The 12865-nt window shown below is 44.9% G+C and overlaps 1 protein-coding gene across 3 annotated transcripts in view; it reads right to left on the bottom strand.

Moving 5' to 3' along the window:
* Positions 1-12341, bottom strand: part of stk32a (serine/threonine kinase 32A) — a 45504-nt gene extending 33163 nt beyond the window's left edge. Inside the window, exons 1-4 of one of the 3 annotated variants that reach the window (XM_081719869.1) lie at positions 12216-12341; positions 11610-11918; positions 6168-6223; positions 5572-5723 (exon numbers count right to left, since the gene is read on the bottom strand). In XM_081719869.1, coding sequence (XP_081575995.1) covers positions 5572-5723; positions 6168-6223; positions 11610-11661 — 260 coding nt within the window. In that variant the 5' untranslated portion in view covers positions 11662-11918; positions 12216-12341. The remainder of the gene's footprint in view (positions 1-5571; positions 5724-6167; positions 6224-11609; positions 11919-12215) is intronic. The other 2 variants (XM_035527549.2, XM_035527550.2) reach the window with 2 other exon arrangements.
* Between the last annotated feature and the right edge of the window lie 524 nt (positions 12342-12865).

Genomic DNA, 12865 nt, shown 5'->3' with positions numbered 1-12865 from the left:
GTTTGTAGAAAAAGATGAAAGATATATATATAAAAATATAAAAAACTGAAAAGGAGTCACTGTTGTTGAGTCCAACCCAAACCCATAGCAAAGCTTTGATCAAAGTTAGCTTTAACACTCACACTGCCGAGCAGAAAGAAAAATAAGACTCACAAATGCCACAGCACCCCTTCTAAGGTCATTTTCACTTAAAAGCTGTTGGGAAAGGACAGCATATTTATTCTGATTCATGGATAAGCCTTTCAGATAAGACACTCCGAAATGAAAGCCAGTTAGACACAAGTTGATCACCAGGGAGTGGAGATAACAGAACAGATGAGCTCAGCAACTTAGCAAATTTCTGGATTTTTTTTTTTTTTTCATTAGTGTGTCTGAACAACGACACCCCCACCCCAACATACACATCCCAACACACACACTCCAACACCCCCACCCCAACACACACACCTGTCATAGAACCACCCTTGTTAGGTTATTTTCATTTAGTCAGAAAAAAGTTATACAAAAAAAAGAAAAGAAATTAAGTTGGGAGAAACACTTCAGAGTATTTTTGTAACATTTCCGCGATTACACTGACCTTTCAATTACCCCCAAGATTACACTGACCCTTCAGTTATCCCCGAGATTACACTGACCCTTCAGTTACCCCCGAGATTACACTGACCCTTCAGTTACCCCCGAGATTACACTGACTGAGTGGAAGGGCGTTTTGGATAGAGGTCCCTAGCCTTAACCTACACTCATAGTCCATAACCTACACCTAGTTAACCCTACACTATTAGTCACTAACCTACACCCTAATCCTACACTCATAGGCCCTAACCTACACCTAGTTAACCCTACACTATTAGTCACTAACCTACACCCTAATCCTACACTCATAGTCCCTAACCTACACCTAGTTAACCCTACACTGTTAGTCACTAACCTACACCCTAATCCTACACTCATAGTCCATAACCTACACCTAGTTAACCCTACACTATTAGTCACTCACCTACACCCTAATCCTACACTCATAGTCCCTAACCTACACCTAGTTAACCCTACACTATTAGTCACTAACCTACACCCTAATCCTACACTCATAGTCCCGAACCTACACCTAGTTAACCCTACACTATTAGTCACTAACCTACACCTAGTTAACCCTACACTCATACGCTGGACAGGAGATGCTACTGAAAACCAGCTCAGATGAACTGGCCAAAGGAAGAGAGGAATGTAAAGGAGAATAAGTAGGCCTACAGCAGGATAGAGTGGGATAGAGAAGGATAGAGTGGGATAGAGAAGGATAGAGTGGAATAGATCAGGATAGATGGAACAGAGAAACTGAAACATGGAGGACCAGTGGATACAGAGTGAAACAAAGTGGAATACAGGAGACAACAGGAAGAGCTCAGAGTGGGTTGTACAGCGCCTCTCACACTGCACACCTGCAACATCTGGAGTCCACTGAGGCTGAGCAATTGCTGCGCCTGCAGGGGGCGAAATTCCCTCGGAGTTGTGAGAAGGTGCGTGGTGGGAGAGCGCTGAACCACACGGTGTGTGCGTCGCAGGGTGTTATTTGTTTTTTTCTATTATTTAGTAGTTATGAATATGAGCAGCTCCAGGGTTAGTGTTTAGTAATTCATCTTAAGGCATATCCTTCAGTATCTGCGGTAAATGACAGTACAAAACTCTGTGTGATATTTCTGTTAAAATGTAGAGCTAGTGAGAGGGGAAAAACGGAAAAAAGAAGAGTCCTGAAGAAACAGAGAAGCGCAACCGGACGTGTGGCTAGAGGAACGAAGAAGCTCGGGTGGAGCAGCAACCGGACTCGGGTGGCTGGTGAAACACTCAATATCGGGTTAAATAGGGTTGTGAGTAATGGAAACAGGTGTTGGCCAACAATGTGTGTGTGTGTGTGTGTGTGTGTGTGTGTGGAGGGCATGTCTTGGAGGAGACTGTAGTGCCTAAGTATGGGTTCTACCTGACGTGATGTGACACTTTGACACTAATATTAAAGGACAGTAAGGGCGAAATCACGACTATGTCTGCTGGTAGGAAAACTTCGACTACGTCGAAGCTTTTTTTCCAAACATTGTTAGTAATCCTGAACTGGTTCTGCTACTTTGAATAGTTAAGGAGTTAAATGAAAACTATGCTGTGAACGTGGTACAGTTTTTGGTTGTGCATGTTTCCATCCAAAGACCTGAAACGACCCCAGACATCTTTCTGCTTCACGCCTTTGCAGTGGAGAGTCAGAGGAACATGACGAGCTCAGAACACTGCGTCTTAAAATGTGTCCCCAGTTTATCACAGCAAACCTTTGAAATCAAGGTGAGCTACATAAAAGAACAGCTAGAGGGAATTTTTCCATTAATCTAATTTCAAAGGCTTTGATGAGACAAGGTAGAGAAGAACAGCAGATCCAGTCTGGTCACGGCAGACCTGAAAACAGGATACATGGTTGCAACCTCGAAGCCTTCATAGCCCCTTCTTAACCCCTTCATAGCCCCTTCATAACCCTTTCTTATGCCCTTCTTAACCCATTCATAACGCCTTCATAGCCCCTTCATAGCCCCTTCTTAACCCCTTCATAACCGCTTCATAACCTCTTCCACACTCACAAACTGCTGGTAGATTCACGCTCTCATTCCTCTCATTCTTGTTACTCTTGTTGTTGATATTAGTTTCATATTAGTTATGAGTAATGAGAGTTTCAAATTAATTACTGAATAATGTTTTGAAGCTGGAGATTAAAGCTGGAACATCACATGAACATGGTCCTGTTTTCTACAGGGTGGATACACCTGCCGTCCCTGTTAGGCAGTCATAGCTCTGTTAACCGCTAACCCTACCTCTAACTCTAACCTTAACGCTACCTCTAACTCTAACCCTAACCTTAACCTCTAACCCTAACCTTAACCTTAACCTTAACCCTACCTCTAACCCTACCTCTAACCCTAATGTCTAACCCTAACTCTAACTCTAACCCTAACCCTAACCTTAACCCTACCTCTAACTCTAACCCTAATGTCTAACCCTAACCTTAACCCTACCTCTAACCCTAACCCTAACCTTAACCCTACCTCTAACCCTAACCTTAACCCTAAGCTCTAACTCTAACCCCAACCTCTAACCCTAACCCTAACCTTAACCTCAACCCTACCTCTAACCCTAACCCTAACCTCTAACTCTAACCTTAACCCTACCTCTAACTCTAATCCTAACCCTAACCTCTAACCCTAATGTCTAACCCTAACTCTAACTCTAACCCTAACCCTAACCTTAACCCTACCTCTAACTCTAACCCTAATGTCTAACCCTAACCTTAACCCTACCTCTAACCCTAACCCTAACCTTAACCCTACCTCTAACCCTAACCCTAACCTTAACCCTACCTCTAACCCTAACCTTAACCCTAAGCTCTAACTCCAACCCCAACCTCTAACCCTAACCCTAACCTTAACCTCAACCCTACCTCTAACCCTAACCCTAACCTCTAACTCTAACCTTAACCCTACCTCTAACTCTAATCCTAACCCTAACCTCTAACCCTAACCTTAACCCTACCTCTAACCCTAACCCTACTACTAACCTAACCCTACCCAACACTAACCTAACTAACTAACCTTTAACCTAAAAGAGTTCTTCATGAAGATCGGCACGTGGCACCACACACTAAACACGCTCCAGACACACACACTGCGCTGTGATTCAACAAGCTCCACACACACACTGTGCTGTGACGCAACAAGCTACACACACACACACACACACACACACACACACACACTGAGCTGTGACTCAACAAGCTCCACACACACATTGCACTGTGACTCAACAAACTCCACACACACACTGCGCTGTCACTCAACAAGCTCCACACACACACTGAGCTGTGACTCAACAAGCTCCACACACACACTGAGCTGTGACTCAACAAGCTACACACACACATTGAGCTGTAGCTCAACAAACTCCATGCACACACTGAGCTGTGACTCAACAAGCTCCACACACACACACTGTGCTGTGACTCAACAAGCTACACACAAATTGTGCTGTGATTCAACAAGCTCCAGACACACACACTGCACTGCGCTGTGAATCAACAGGCTCCACACACACACACACACACACACACACACACACACACACACACACACACACACACACACACAGACTCTGCTGCTGCATTTTCCACCAAACACACATTTAACTCCTGCTGTCTGCCCAGGTGGAGACAACCACAGGCAAACACCTGAGCCAGCAGCTGAAGAGCACTGCAGTGGGGGAGGCGAGGTAGCATGTAGTAAGCAGGAATGGGGGGATGAGAGTATGTTATCAGAGGCAGAGAGAGGGAGAAGGAGGGAAGGAGGCTTTGTTTGCAGCTGGAAATCTCCTGCAACATTCCCGACCTTCCACAGTTTCCTTGGACAATCCGAAGCACTTCATATCACCGCAGAGCTGAGAGTGCGGAACGAAGCCAAATATATTCCATACACTCCGGGGGGGATTTCTTATCAACGTGAGCCAACGTGTAAAGGTGTTAGTCCGAGGAAGTCGTTCATCTCAGCTCAGCTGCCAGACTGTCTGCTTTTGTCTTTAGAACAGTAATTAAATGCCTGCCATCGATCTGGCCAGAGTGATTTAGCCTTAGAGCTCACATACGAAAGTCGCCCTAAGAGGAGAGCCAGTTAGCCCTGGGAGAGGCTATCCGAAAGAACCGGAGATTGTAACACTACAGGAGGGTTTAATGGCTCTGTCGCTTGTTCCTAATGAATTGGAAGCTATCTGTGAGGCTTCCAATATAAGATCAAGGCCTGTTAGCTTGCAGATGAAGCAACAGAAGATAAGACGAGAAGATGAGATGAGAAGATGAGGTTTTCAGTATCTTAGGGGCATCAAGGTCACTTCAGGTCTAAATCACCAAGGGAATAGTGCATCATTTTAAACATGACTGTAAAATCCATCAGATAAAACAAGGAGAACTGTCAATGTATTCAGGTTAAGGCTAAAGTAAGGATTAAATTAGGGCTCAATTATGATTAGGTTAGGATGAAGTTAAGACTAGGTTAGGATGAGATTAGGACTAAATTAGGATGAGGTAAGGATGAGATTACTACTAGATTAGGATTAGGTTAGGATGAGGGTAGGATTATATTAGAATGAGATTAGGACTAGGTTAGGAGTAGGCTAGGATGATATTAGGACTAGGTTAGGATTGTAAGGATGAGGTCAGAATGAGGTTAGGATTAGGTTAGGATGAGGTTAATATTATGTTAGGATAAGATTAGGATTTAGGGTTACCAACTGAATAAGGCATGCAAAAGGGAGGTGATGATTTTAGTCTGTTTTATGTTTGGTTTACACTCTGTACACTTAAATCTGAGTACAAATTACTGCAATTATTTTAGGATGAACACTTGGTAATGTTTCATTTAGATTATTGATCATATGTATATGATAAAGATAAACGCTTCACCAACGCTTTGCCATTTCTCTTCTGAGTGCTGAGAATGAAGTGACTGCACAGTGCCCCCACATGCAGAACACAGGACGTGCGGGATATGCGCGACTCACCAGAAGTTGACCAGGAAAGGGTGCTCGAGCGTCTGCAGGATCTGCAGCTCCTTGAAGACATTGCGCACTTCGTTTCTCTGCACACACTTCAGCTTGTTCATGTACTTCATGGCATACATCTTCTTAGTATCCTTCTTCTGTACAATACACACCTAAACAATCACACATGCACGCATGCATGCACGCACGCACACACACACACACGGGGTCACTCCATGCCTGAAAGTCTGCTTGACCCTCCGAGAGCCTACGTTCCTCACCTGAACTCAGATTTGAACAATCTGAAAAATGTCTAACATGGTGAATGGCTCAGTGATTGGTTCTGTCTCCTTGTGGAGTAATGAGTCAGTTTTAGAGAATGTGAGTCCTTCTGAAGAGTCAATACTCCACATCAAAGAAATTTTCTTTTGAAATCTTTGTTATTAAAGACCAGTCAATTTTGTGGTAACAGACAAAAAAAAGCAAAAATGTGCCATTTTTAATTATTATTATTAATATTTAGTCATCATTCAATTAAATGGTCAGTCCACATTTTAGTTTCTGCTTTTAACAGAAGGATTTAAACAGGTTTGTGGCGAATAACAGAAAATTGTTACCTTTCCAAAACTGCCCTTTCCAATTGCACGCAGGATCTGGAAGTGGTCAAAGGTCACTGTGAAGGAACACAAGAATAAGGTCATGCCCTTGCTCAGCATTCAGGGAACGCAGCAGAGCCCTGAGGCTTTCTGCCACCTTGTCAGCAATCAATCTCCCAGAGTGCCGTGCAGCGCGTTCCTGCCTGACGGATCGTGTTAGCCCCGTGTCTCTGCGGACGCCCTGCCTGTGGTGTACCATGGAAAGAAAACGCGCTCCACTTTTTATTTTTGACTGCTTTCAGCCATCCAGTGACCTGACAACCACAGCGCAGCGTCAGGGCTTGAGGTCTCGAATATATACATGCTAACATTGGTTGCCATGGTGACAGGAACTGCATCCACAGGTGTGTGCAAGGCTGAAAGAATATAAAGCATGACCCCACTCAAAGGTCATGACTAGACCTCCCAGAGATTTGGTAATGTAATGAGATAAAAACAGTCATTTGTTTTTGAAAATCAATAACAGTGTGAGCACTGAGAGCAGAGCATCGGTGCTCATCTCCTGGAGATCTGCTGTTCTTCATTCACATGGTGCTGAGGACCTGGAGCTCCTAAAATATTGATTGATTGATTGTTGAATTCTTTCCATTACAGAGAGACTTAAGAGGGCTAAAAATCCTAAGTGCTACTCCAAACAAATATGTTATGTAGGAAAGAGAATGCAGAATAAATGTCCTGGCTTTTATTGACAATATGGTGAGCATTTACAGAGTCTTTGTGAAGGCCTCAGAGGTCTTTTTTATGGTATCATAAACTGGTTAAAAACATGATGTAGCTAACTCGGACGTAAACAATTCCAAATGCTGATGATATGGTGTGGCTCTGAAACCACAGGAACAGTATTCACAGAAGACTTAGAAAAATTAACGTTTTTGGCTACAGCTAACTTGATATTAAAGCTACACTGCCTGGCCAAAAAAAAAAAAAGGTCACCATCTGGATTTAACAAAGCAAACAGGTAAGAGCCTCCCATTGGATAATTACTGTATGGTGATTATGTTTCAGCTGGCAACAAGTTTTTTTTAACCCTAACTGATGCAGTGAGTAGCTTCTCATTTGTTAAACAACCATGTCGAAAGACACATCATGTTGTCGTGGAAAAGATGTTAATCTGTTTCAGAAGGGTCTAATTATTGGCACGCATCAAGCAGAAAAAACATCTAAGGAGATTGCTGAAACTACTAAAATTGGGTTAAGAACTGTCCAACACATTATTAAAAAGTGGAAGGACAGTGGAGAAACATCATCTTTGGGAAAGGAATGTGGACAGAAAAAAATCTTGAATGATCGTGATCGGCGATCACTTAAACGTGTGGTGAAATCAAATTGTAGTAAAACAACAGTAGAACTCAGGGATATGTTTAATAGTGAAAGTAAGAGCATTTCCACATGCACAATGCAAAGGGAACTCAAGGGATTGGAACTAAACAGCTGTGTAGCCTTAAGAAAGCCACTTGTCAGTGAGGCTAACCGGCCAAAACGGCTTCAATTTGCTAGGGAGCATAAAGATTGGTTCAGGGAGCATGGGACATCATTTTCACACATGGATTGGCCACCACAGAGTCCAGACCTGATCCCCATTGAGAATCTTTGGGATGTGCTGGAAAAGATTTTGTGCAGTAGTCCAAATCTCCCACCATCTGTACAAGATCTTGGGGAAAAATTAATGCAACTCTGGAAAAAAATAAATATTGTGACATTGCAGAAGCTTGTGAAAACGATGCCACAGTGAATGCGTGCTGTAATCAAAGCTAAAGGCGGTCCAACTAAATATTAGAGCGTGTGACCTTTTTTTTGGCTAGGCAGTGTATATTGTAAGATTTTGTAAATGGTATAGCAATTATAAAAATGTCCTTCAGAAATGTAGGCAGGAAAAATGGTCCAAATTGCATCCTGTGGCCAGCAAAATAGGCTCCAAATCTTAGTAAGGTTTACACGTACCAGTACTGGTATAAAACCAAACACGGCAAAATCACAGACCATTCCATGTTTGTGTCAGTTTCCCCCTTTGTTATTCCCATGGTACTGCTGGCTTTCTTTGTTTCTGTGCTGTCCTGTCTCATGTCCTGTCTCGTGTCCTGTCTCGTGTCCTGTCTCTGTCCTGTCTCGTGTCCTGTCTCTGTCCTGGCTCATGTCCTGTCTCGTGTCCTGTCTCGTGTCCTGTCTCTGTCCTGTCTCGTGTCCTGTATCTGTCCTGTCTCTGTCCTGTCCGGTGTCACACCCATCCTTGCTTCCCTTGCCAACACAGAGTTCCTGACCTACGTAAGATCCGGTCTGTGAGCAGCGGCTGAGTTTGTGACACAGTTAGCCAGTAGCAGTGATGTCTCACTGGGAAGACTCAATCCCTTCACACTGCAGGAACACGGTCTCATCACAGCTCGGTGAGATCTTCTGCGGGGACGCCTCTGCCAGACGTCCTCTGCTGGAGTCTAGGTAAGTGCTCTGAGTTTTCTCTTCACTGTAATGTTAGGCAACAATTGATGGCACACAACATTTGTTTATGTTTGATTAATGGTGTATTTACTGGGGAGCTAGTGAAAGTGCAGACACTGCAGTGGGACCAGTTGTCTTGGTTTCCTGCTCCTGGCTCATTTTGATTGGCTACTAGGGCTGATTGACAGCTCTACCTCTCTACCTCTGCTGTCCACAGACGATCCAGACTTGCTGCCCTCAGTGACAGCACATCTGCCCCGCCAACTGCAGTTCCGGCACTCTGGAGGCTGCCCAGAGGTCGCTTAGTTCACCAGAGGTCCCAGGTTCTGTTCCTGGCTCCCGTACCAGGTTCTGTCCCAGTTCCTGCCACTGGCCCAGTTGCTGTGGTCAGCTGATGCCATCCTGGGCCCAGGCCCAGGTTTGCCATGTCATGCTTCTGGAGCTGAGTGCCCAGCAGGGGTCATGTCATGATTTCTCCCCCGGTGACACGGTTTCCATGGAGCTGCAGTCATGGGGTCTCTGTCTTGTCCTGTCTCATGTTTCGTCCCCCATCCTTCACCTGTGTGTACATCCTTTGTCTTGCTGCCTGCAGGTTGGTCCGGTTTCCATTTCTCCGTTAGTTCTGGTCTTCATAGTCGTGGTAATTTGTGCTTTCTGTCTGCCAGCCCACTGAACTCTGACTCTTATAATCACAACAGCTTTAGGTGAAATAAAAACTGTTGGCTGATGTGTTCACGTCCTGCCTCGTCTCCCTCACCCAACAGTATTTAAAGCATTTTGTCCGAACACTTCACAAAAACTAGATTTCTTCCTTTTTTCCTACAGTAACAGTACAGAATAAAAACTACTTTGACCTGACAAGGATTTACTGGATTACATTAATTTTTAAAAGACATATTGGGCAATAAACACATGTGAGAGTTCCCTCCTTATGTCTCTCTCACACAAACACACGCACACACACACACACACTCACACACACACACACACACACACACACACACACACACTCACACACACACACACACACAGAGATACACACACACTCACACACACACACACACACACACACACACACACCGATACACACACGCACACACACACATACACAGAGAGATACACACACACACATACACACACACACTTACACAGAGAGAGATACACACACACACACACACACACACACTCACACACACATACCCACACCCACAAGCACATACATATACCCTTACACGTGCACACAGACACACACAAGTACATACATACATCCACACCCACACAGACACACACATATGCAAACACACACACAAGGGCACACACACACACACACACACATACAAGCACATACATATACCCACACACATGCGCGTGCGCATGCACACACACACGTGCACACACCCACACACACACACACAAGCACATACATACACCCACACCCACACAGACACAGACACACACATACGCAAACACACACACGGACACACACACACAAGCACATACATACATCCACACCCACCAACACACACAAAGACACACACATACGCAAACACACACATGGGCACACACACACACACACACACACACAAGCATATACATACATCCACACCTACACACACACAAAGACACACACATACGCAAACACACACAGACACACAAGCACATACATACACCCACACCCAGACACACACATACACATACACACACGCACGCACACACACGCACACACATGCACACACACGCACACACACGCACAAACACACACTTTAAAGGCCAGTAGAAAACTATATTTCTTATCAGTTATCATTTTTATTGGAATCGTTGTTATCTGGAGTATATATACAAAACACTAAATAGATTTGTTTTCTTTGGATTATTTTTAATTTAGATAACAAAGGTGAACCTGCCTGTTGGTGAAAACTCAGCATTATTCATGACTCTCCAGTAAGCTTCCTGAGTCCTGTACACACACACAAAAATGAAAATCAATCTCCCAACGTTGCCAAAAACGTCTCCCGAGGAGGAGCACAACGTTGCCCCGCCCCCTGCTCTAGCACCTGCACCCACAACTCCGCCTCCCTAGAATATTATGATCTCCCTTTTATCAATTTTCTGCCAAACATAATGCACTAAGCAGAGAGAGCGCTGCATCAGTGTAGTAGTCATATGACTTGTAGGCCCACGGGTTTTCTCTGGTCTTGTTTGCTGTGTGCTTTCGTGTCCCCGTGTGCGTGTTTGCTGTGTATGACCATTAAGCTTCTCTTGTGCGTGTGTCCTACTTCTCTGGAGTCCTCACTCACAGCTATTTTAATCATGATTGGGTCGTTCTGGGTTAAAGCACCGGCCTGTGAGAAGCTCCAGATCAACAAAGCAGCAGCAAGCCGCTGTCTTGTCCACTGGACAAGACAAGCACAGTCTCACGAACACGCACGCACCTCCAAGAGCAGGAACCGAGTGAGTCCTGCAGAATTGCATCTAAAGAGGATCCGGTCATTAGAACAGGATCAAAACCTTAAATCAAAGCATTTATAACGAACATGGTTAATATCTTAACAACCATTCTTCATTATAGACAGATCGGTTCGGACTCATGGCTGTAACAGCACTGCCTTGTCTTGTCAAACAGAGCTGCATTGTGTATTCTTTGTGGAACAGAAAAACATGTACAAACCAAATAGAAAATGCATTTGATCTGGTGCCGTTAGCTTTTCAAACAGGGTTAAGAGTTAGAGGTTAAGGGTTAATGTTAATGCAGTTATGGCGGTTCAGAGAACAAGCCAGGATCTCCTCTTTCATAAATGATAAGAAAACGTTTTACCAGACTGAATCTGTAATGGTTCCTTCTAACTGTGCGCTTTTAACTCTAAAATCTACTTATTTCCACTTACAGCGAAATATTTTGAACGCTGCGTACTAGTATAGTCTCTTCTACGGTGAAAAGTTGTTTTAGATTCTGTTTTAAGAAGCACTTACCCTCCTCCGCGTCTTCGCTGACGGGGGCTGCGCGAGACTGTCTGAGTCCCATGTCTCCGGTTCAGCACGGTGTCATTCCCCGCTGCGGCGGCGATTGAGAGCGTGTGACGTTTGAGTCAAGTGGTCCAACCTGCGCGAGTAGACACGCACTCAAAACTCCGTAAATGTCCCCCCACGTCAGCGCGAGCGTGATGAACCACGTCTGACGAGATCTCAGTATTCCAGCAGGATTTCGTCCGGAATGGGATATGAGTGTGTATCCTACAATTACACCTTCAACACCTACCTCCTGCATCCCCCTCCCGCCCCCTCCACACACACACACACACACACACACAAATATACATCAGGAGAAAGACTAAAGCACCTCTGAATAAACTTTGCACACTCTAACCGAATCTGCAGTACGGTTCGATTCAGAAACGTGTACGTTAAGCAAGCTGGCCGAGAAAACTTCCGTTCCTCGTGAAAGTACACCGACACCGCAATGCTGTGTCCAAAGAAACCGGGAGCAGGCACGCGCTAAGTCAGTGGCAGACTAGAATTCTAAGCTTGCAAGCAAAATTGGGTATCGCGCCTCGCACGCACGCGCTACTACGGACCTACCTTGTGCGTGCGCATGTATGATGCCGCTTAATCGTCAGATCTGGAGGGAAGCCGCTGTCGAAGGCAGCGATATGTCACCAAGACCGGGAACATCCGAACACCTGCCGCACGCCACTGCACAGTGCACGCGAGTGAGTTCTCAGATTTCGTGAAGCGCTTGCACAAAGCACCCGCATCCGTGGAAAACCCCGACGTGTGTACGCGTATGCGCCAAACAGGGCGCTCGGGTCTCTGGAAATCACACGAGACGAACCGGCTCTGCGTCAACTAGGCAAACAGTAAAACAGCTGACGGCTGCTAGCGCGCGGAGCATTCTCACTGACCCCGTGCTACACGGTCCATTTAAAGTGCATCTAAACGTGGCAGCGCAGACATTTCGGGATTGCTGTGAAGTACAAAGCTTCTCCTGGCGCGCTGCGTGACTAAGGGGACCGACAGGTCTGGACCCTCCAGTGAATCTCAGAAATACCCGTTACATAAGATGAAGTTTCCGTGCAGTGGTCAAACGTATACCAGTCAGCTCCAAAAGTCATTAATATTCTATTCAGATATTTTTGTTCAGTGAAGGATGGTGTGACTTCTAGAGTAGTCTCAATTCGTCTAAATCTACATTTACTATCATCTTAAAACCTTGACTTCGCACATGAGCA

The sequence above is a fragment of the Electrophorus electricus genome, chromosome 8 (assembly GCF_041902795.1).
Source record: "Electrophorus electricus isolate QZ-2024a chromosome 8, ASM4190279v1, whole genome shotgun sequence".
Lineage (NCBI taxonomy): Eukaryota > Metazoa > Chordata > Actinopteri > Gymnotiformes > Gymnotidae > Electrophorus > Electrophorus electricus.
This window is presented reverse-complemented; position numbering and strand designations above follow the sequence as displayed.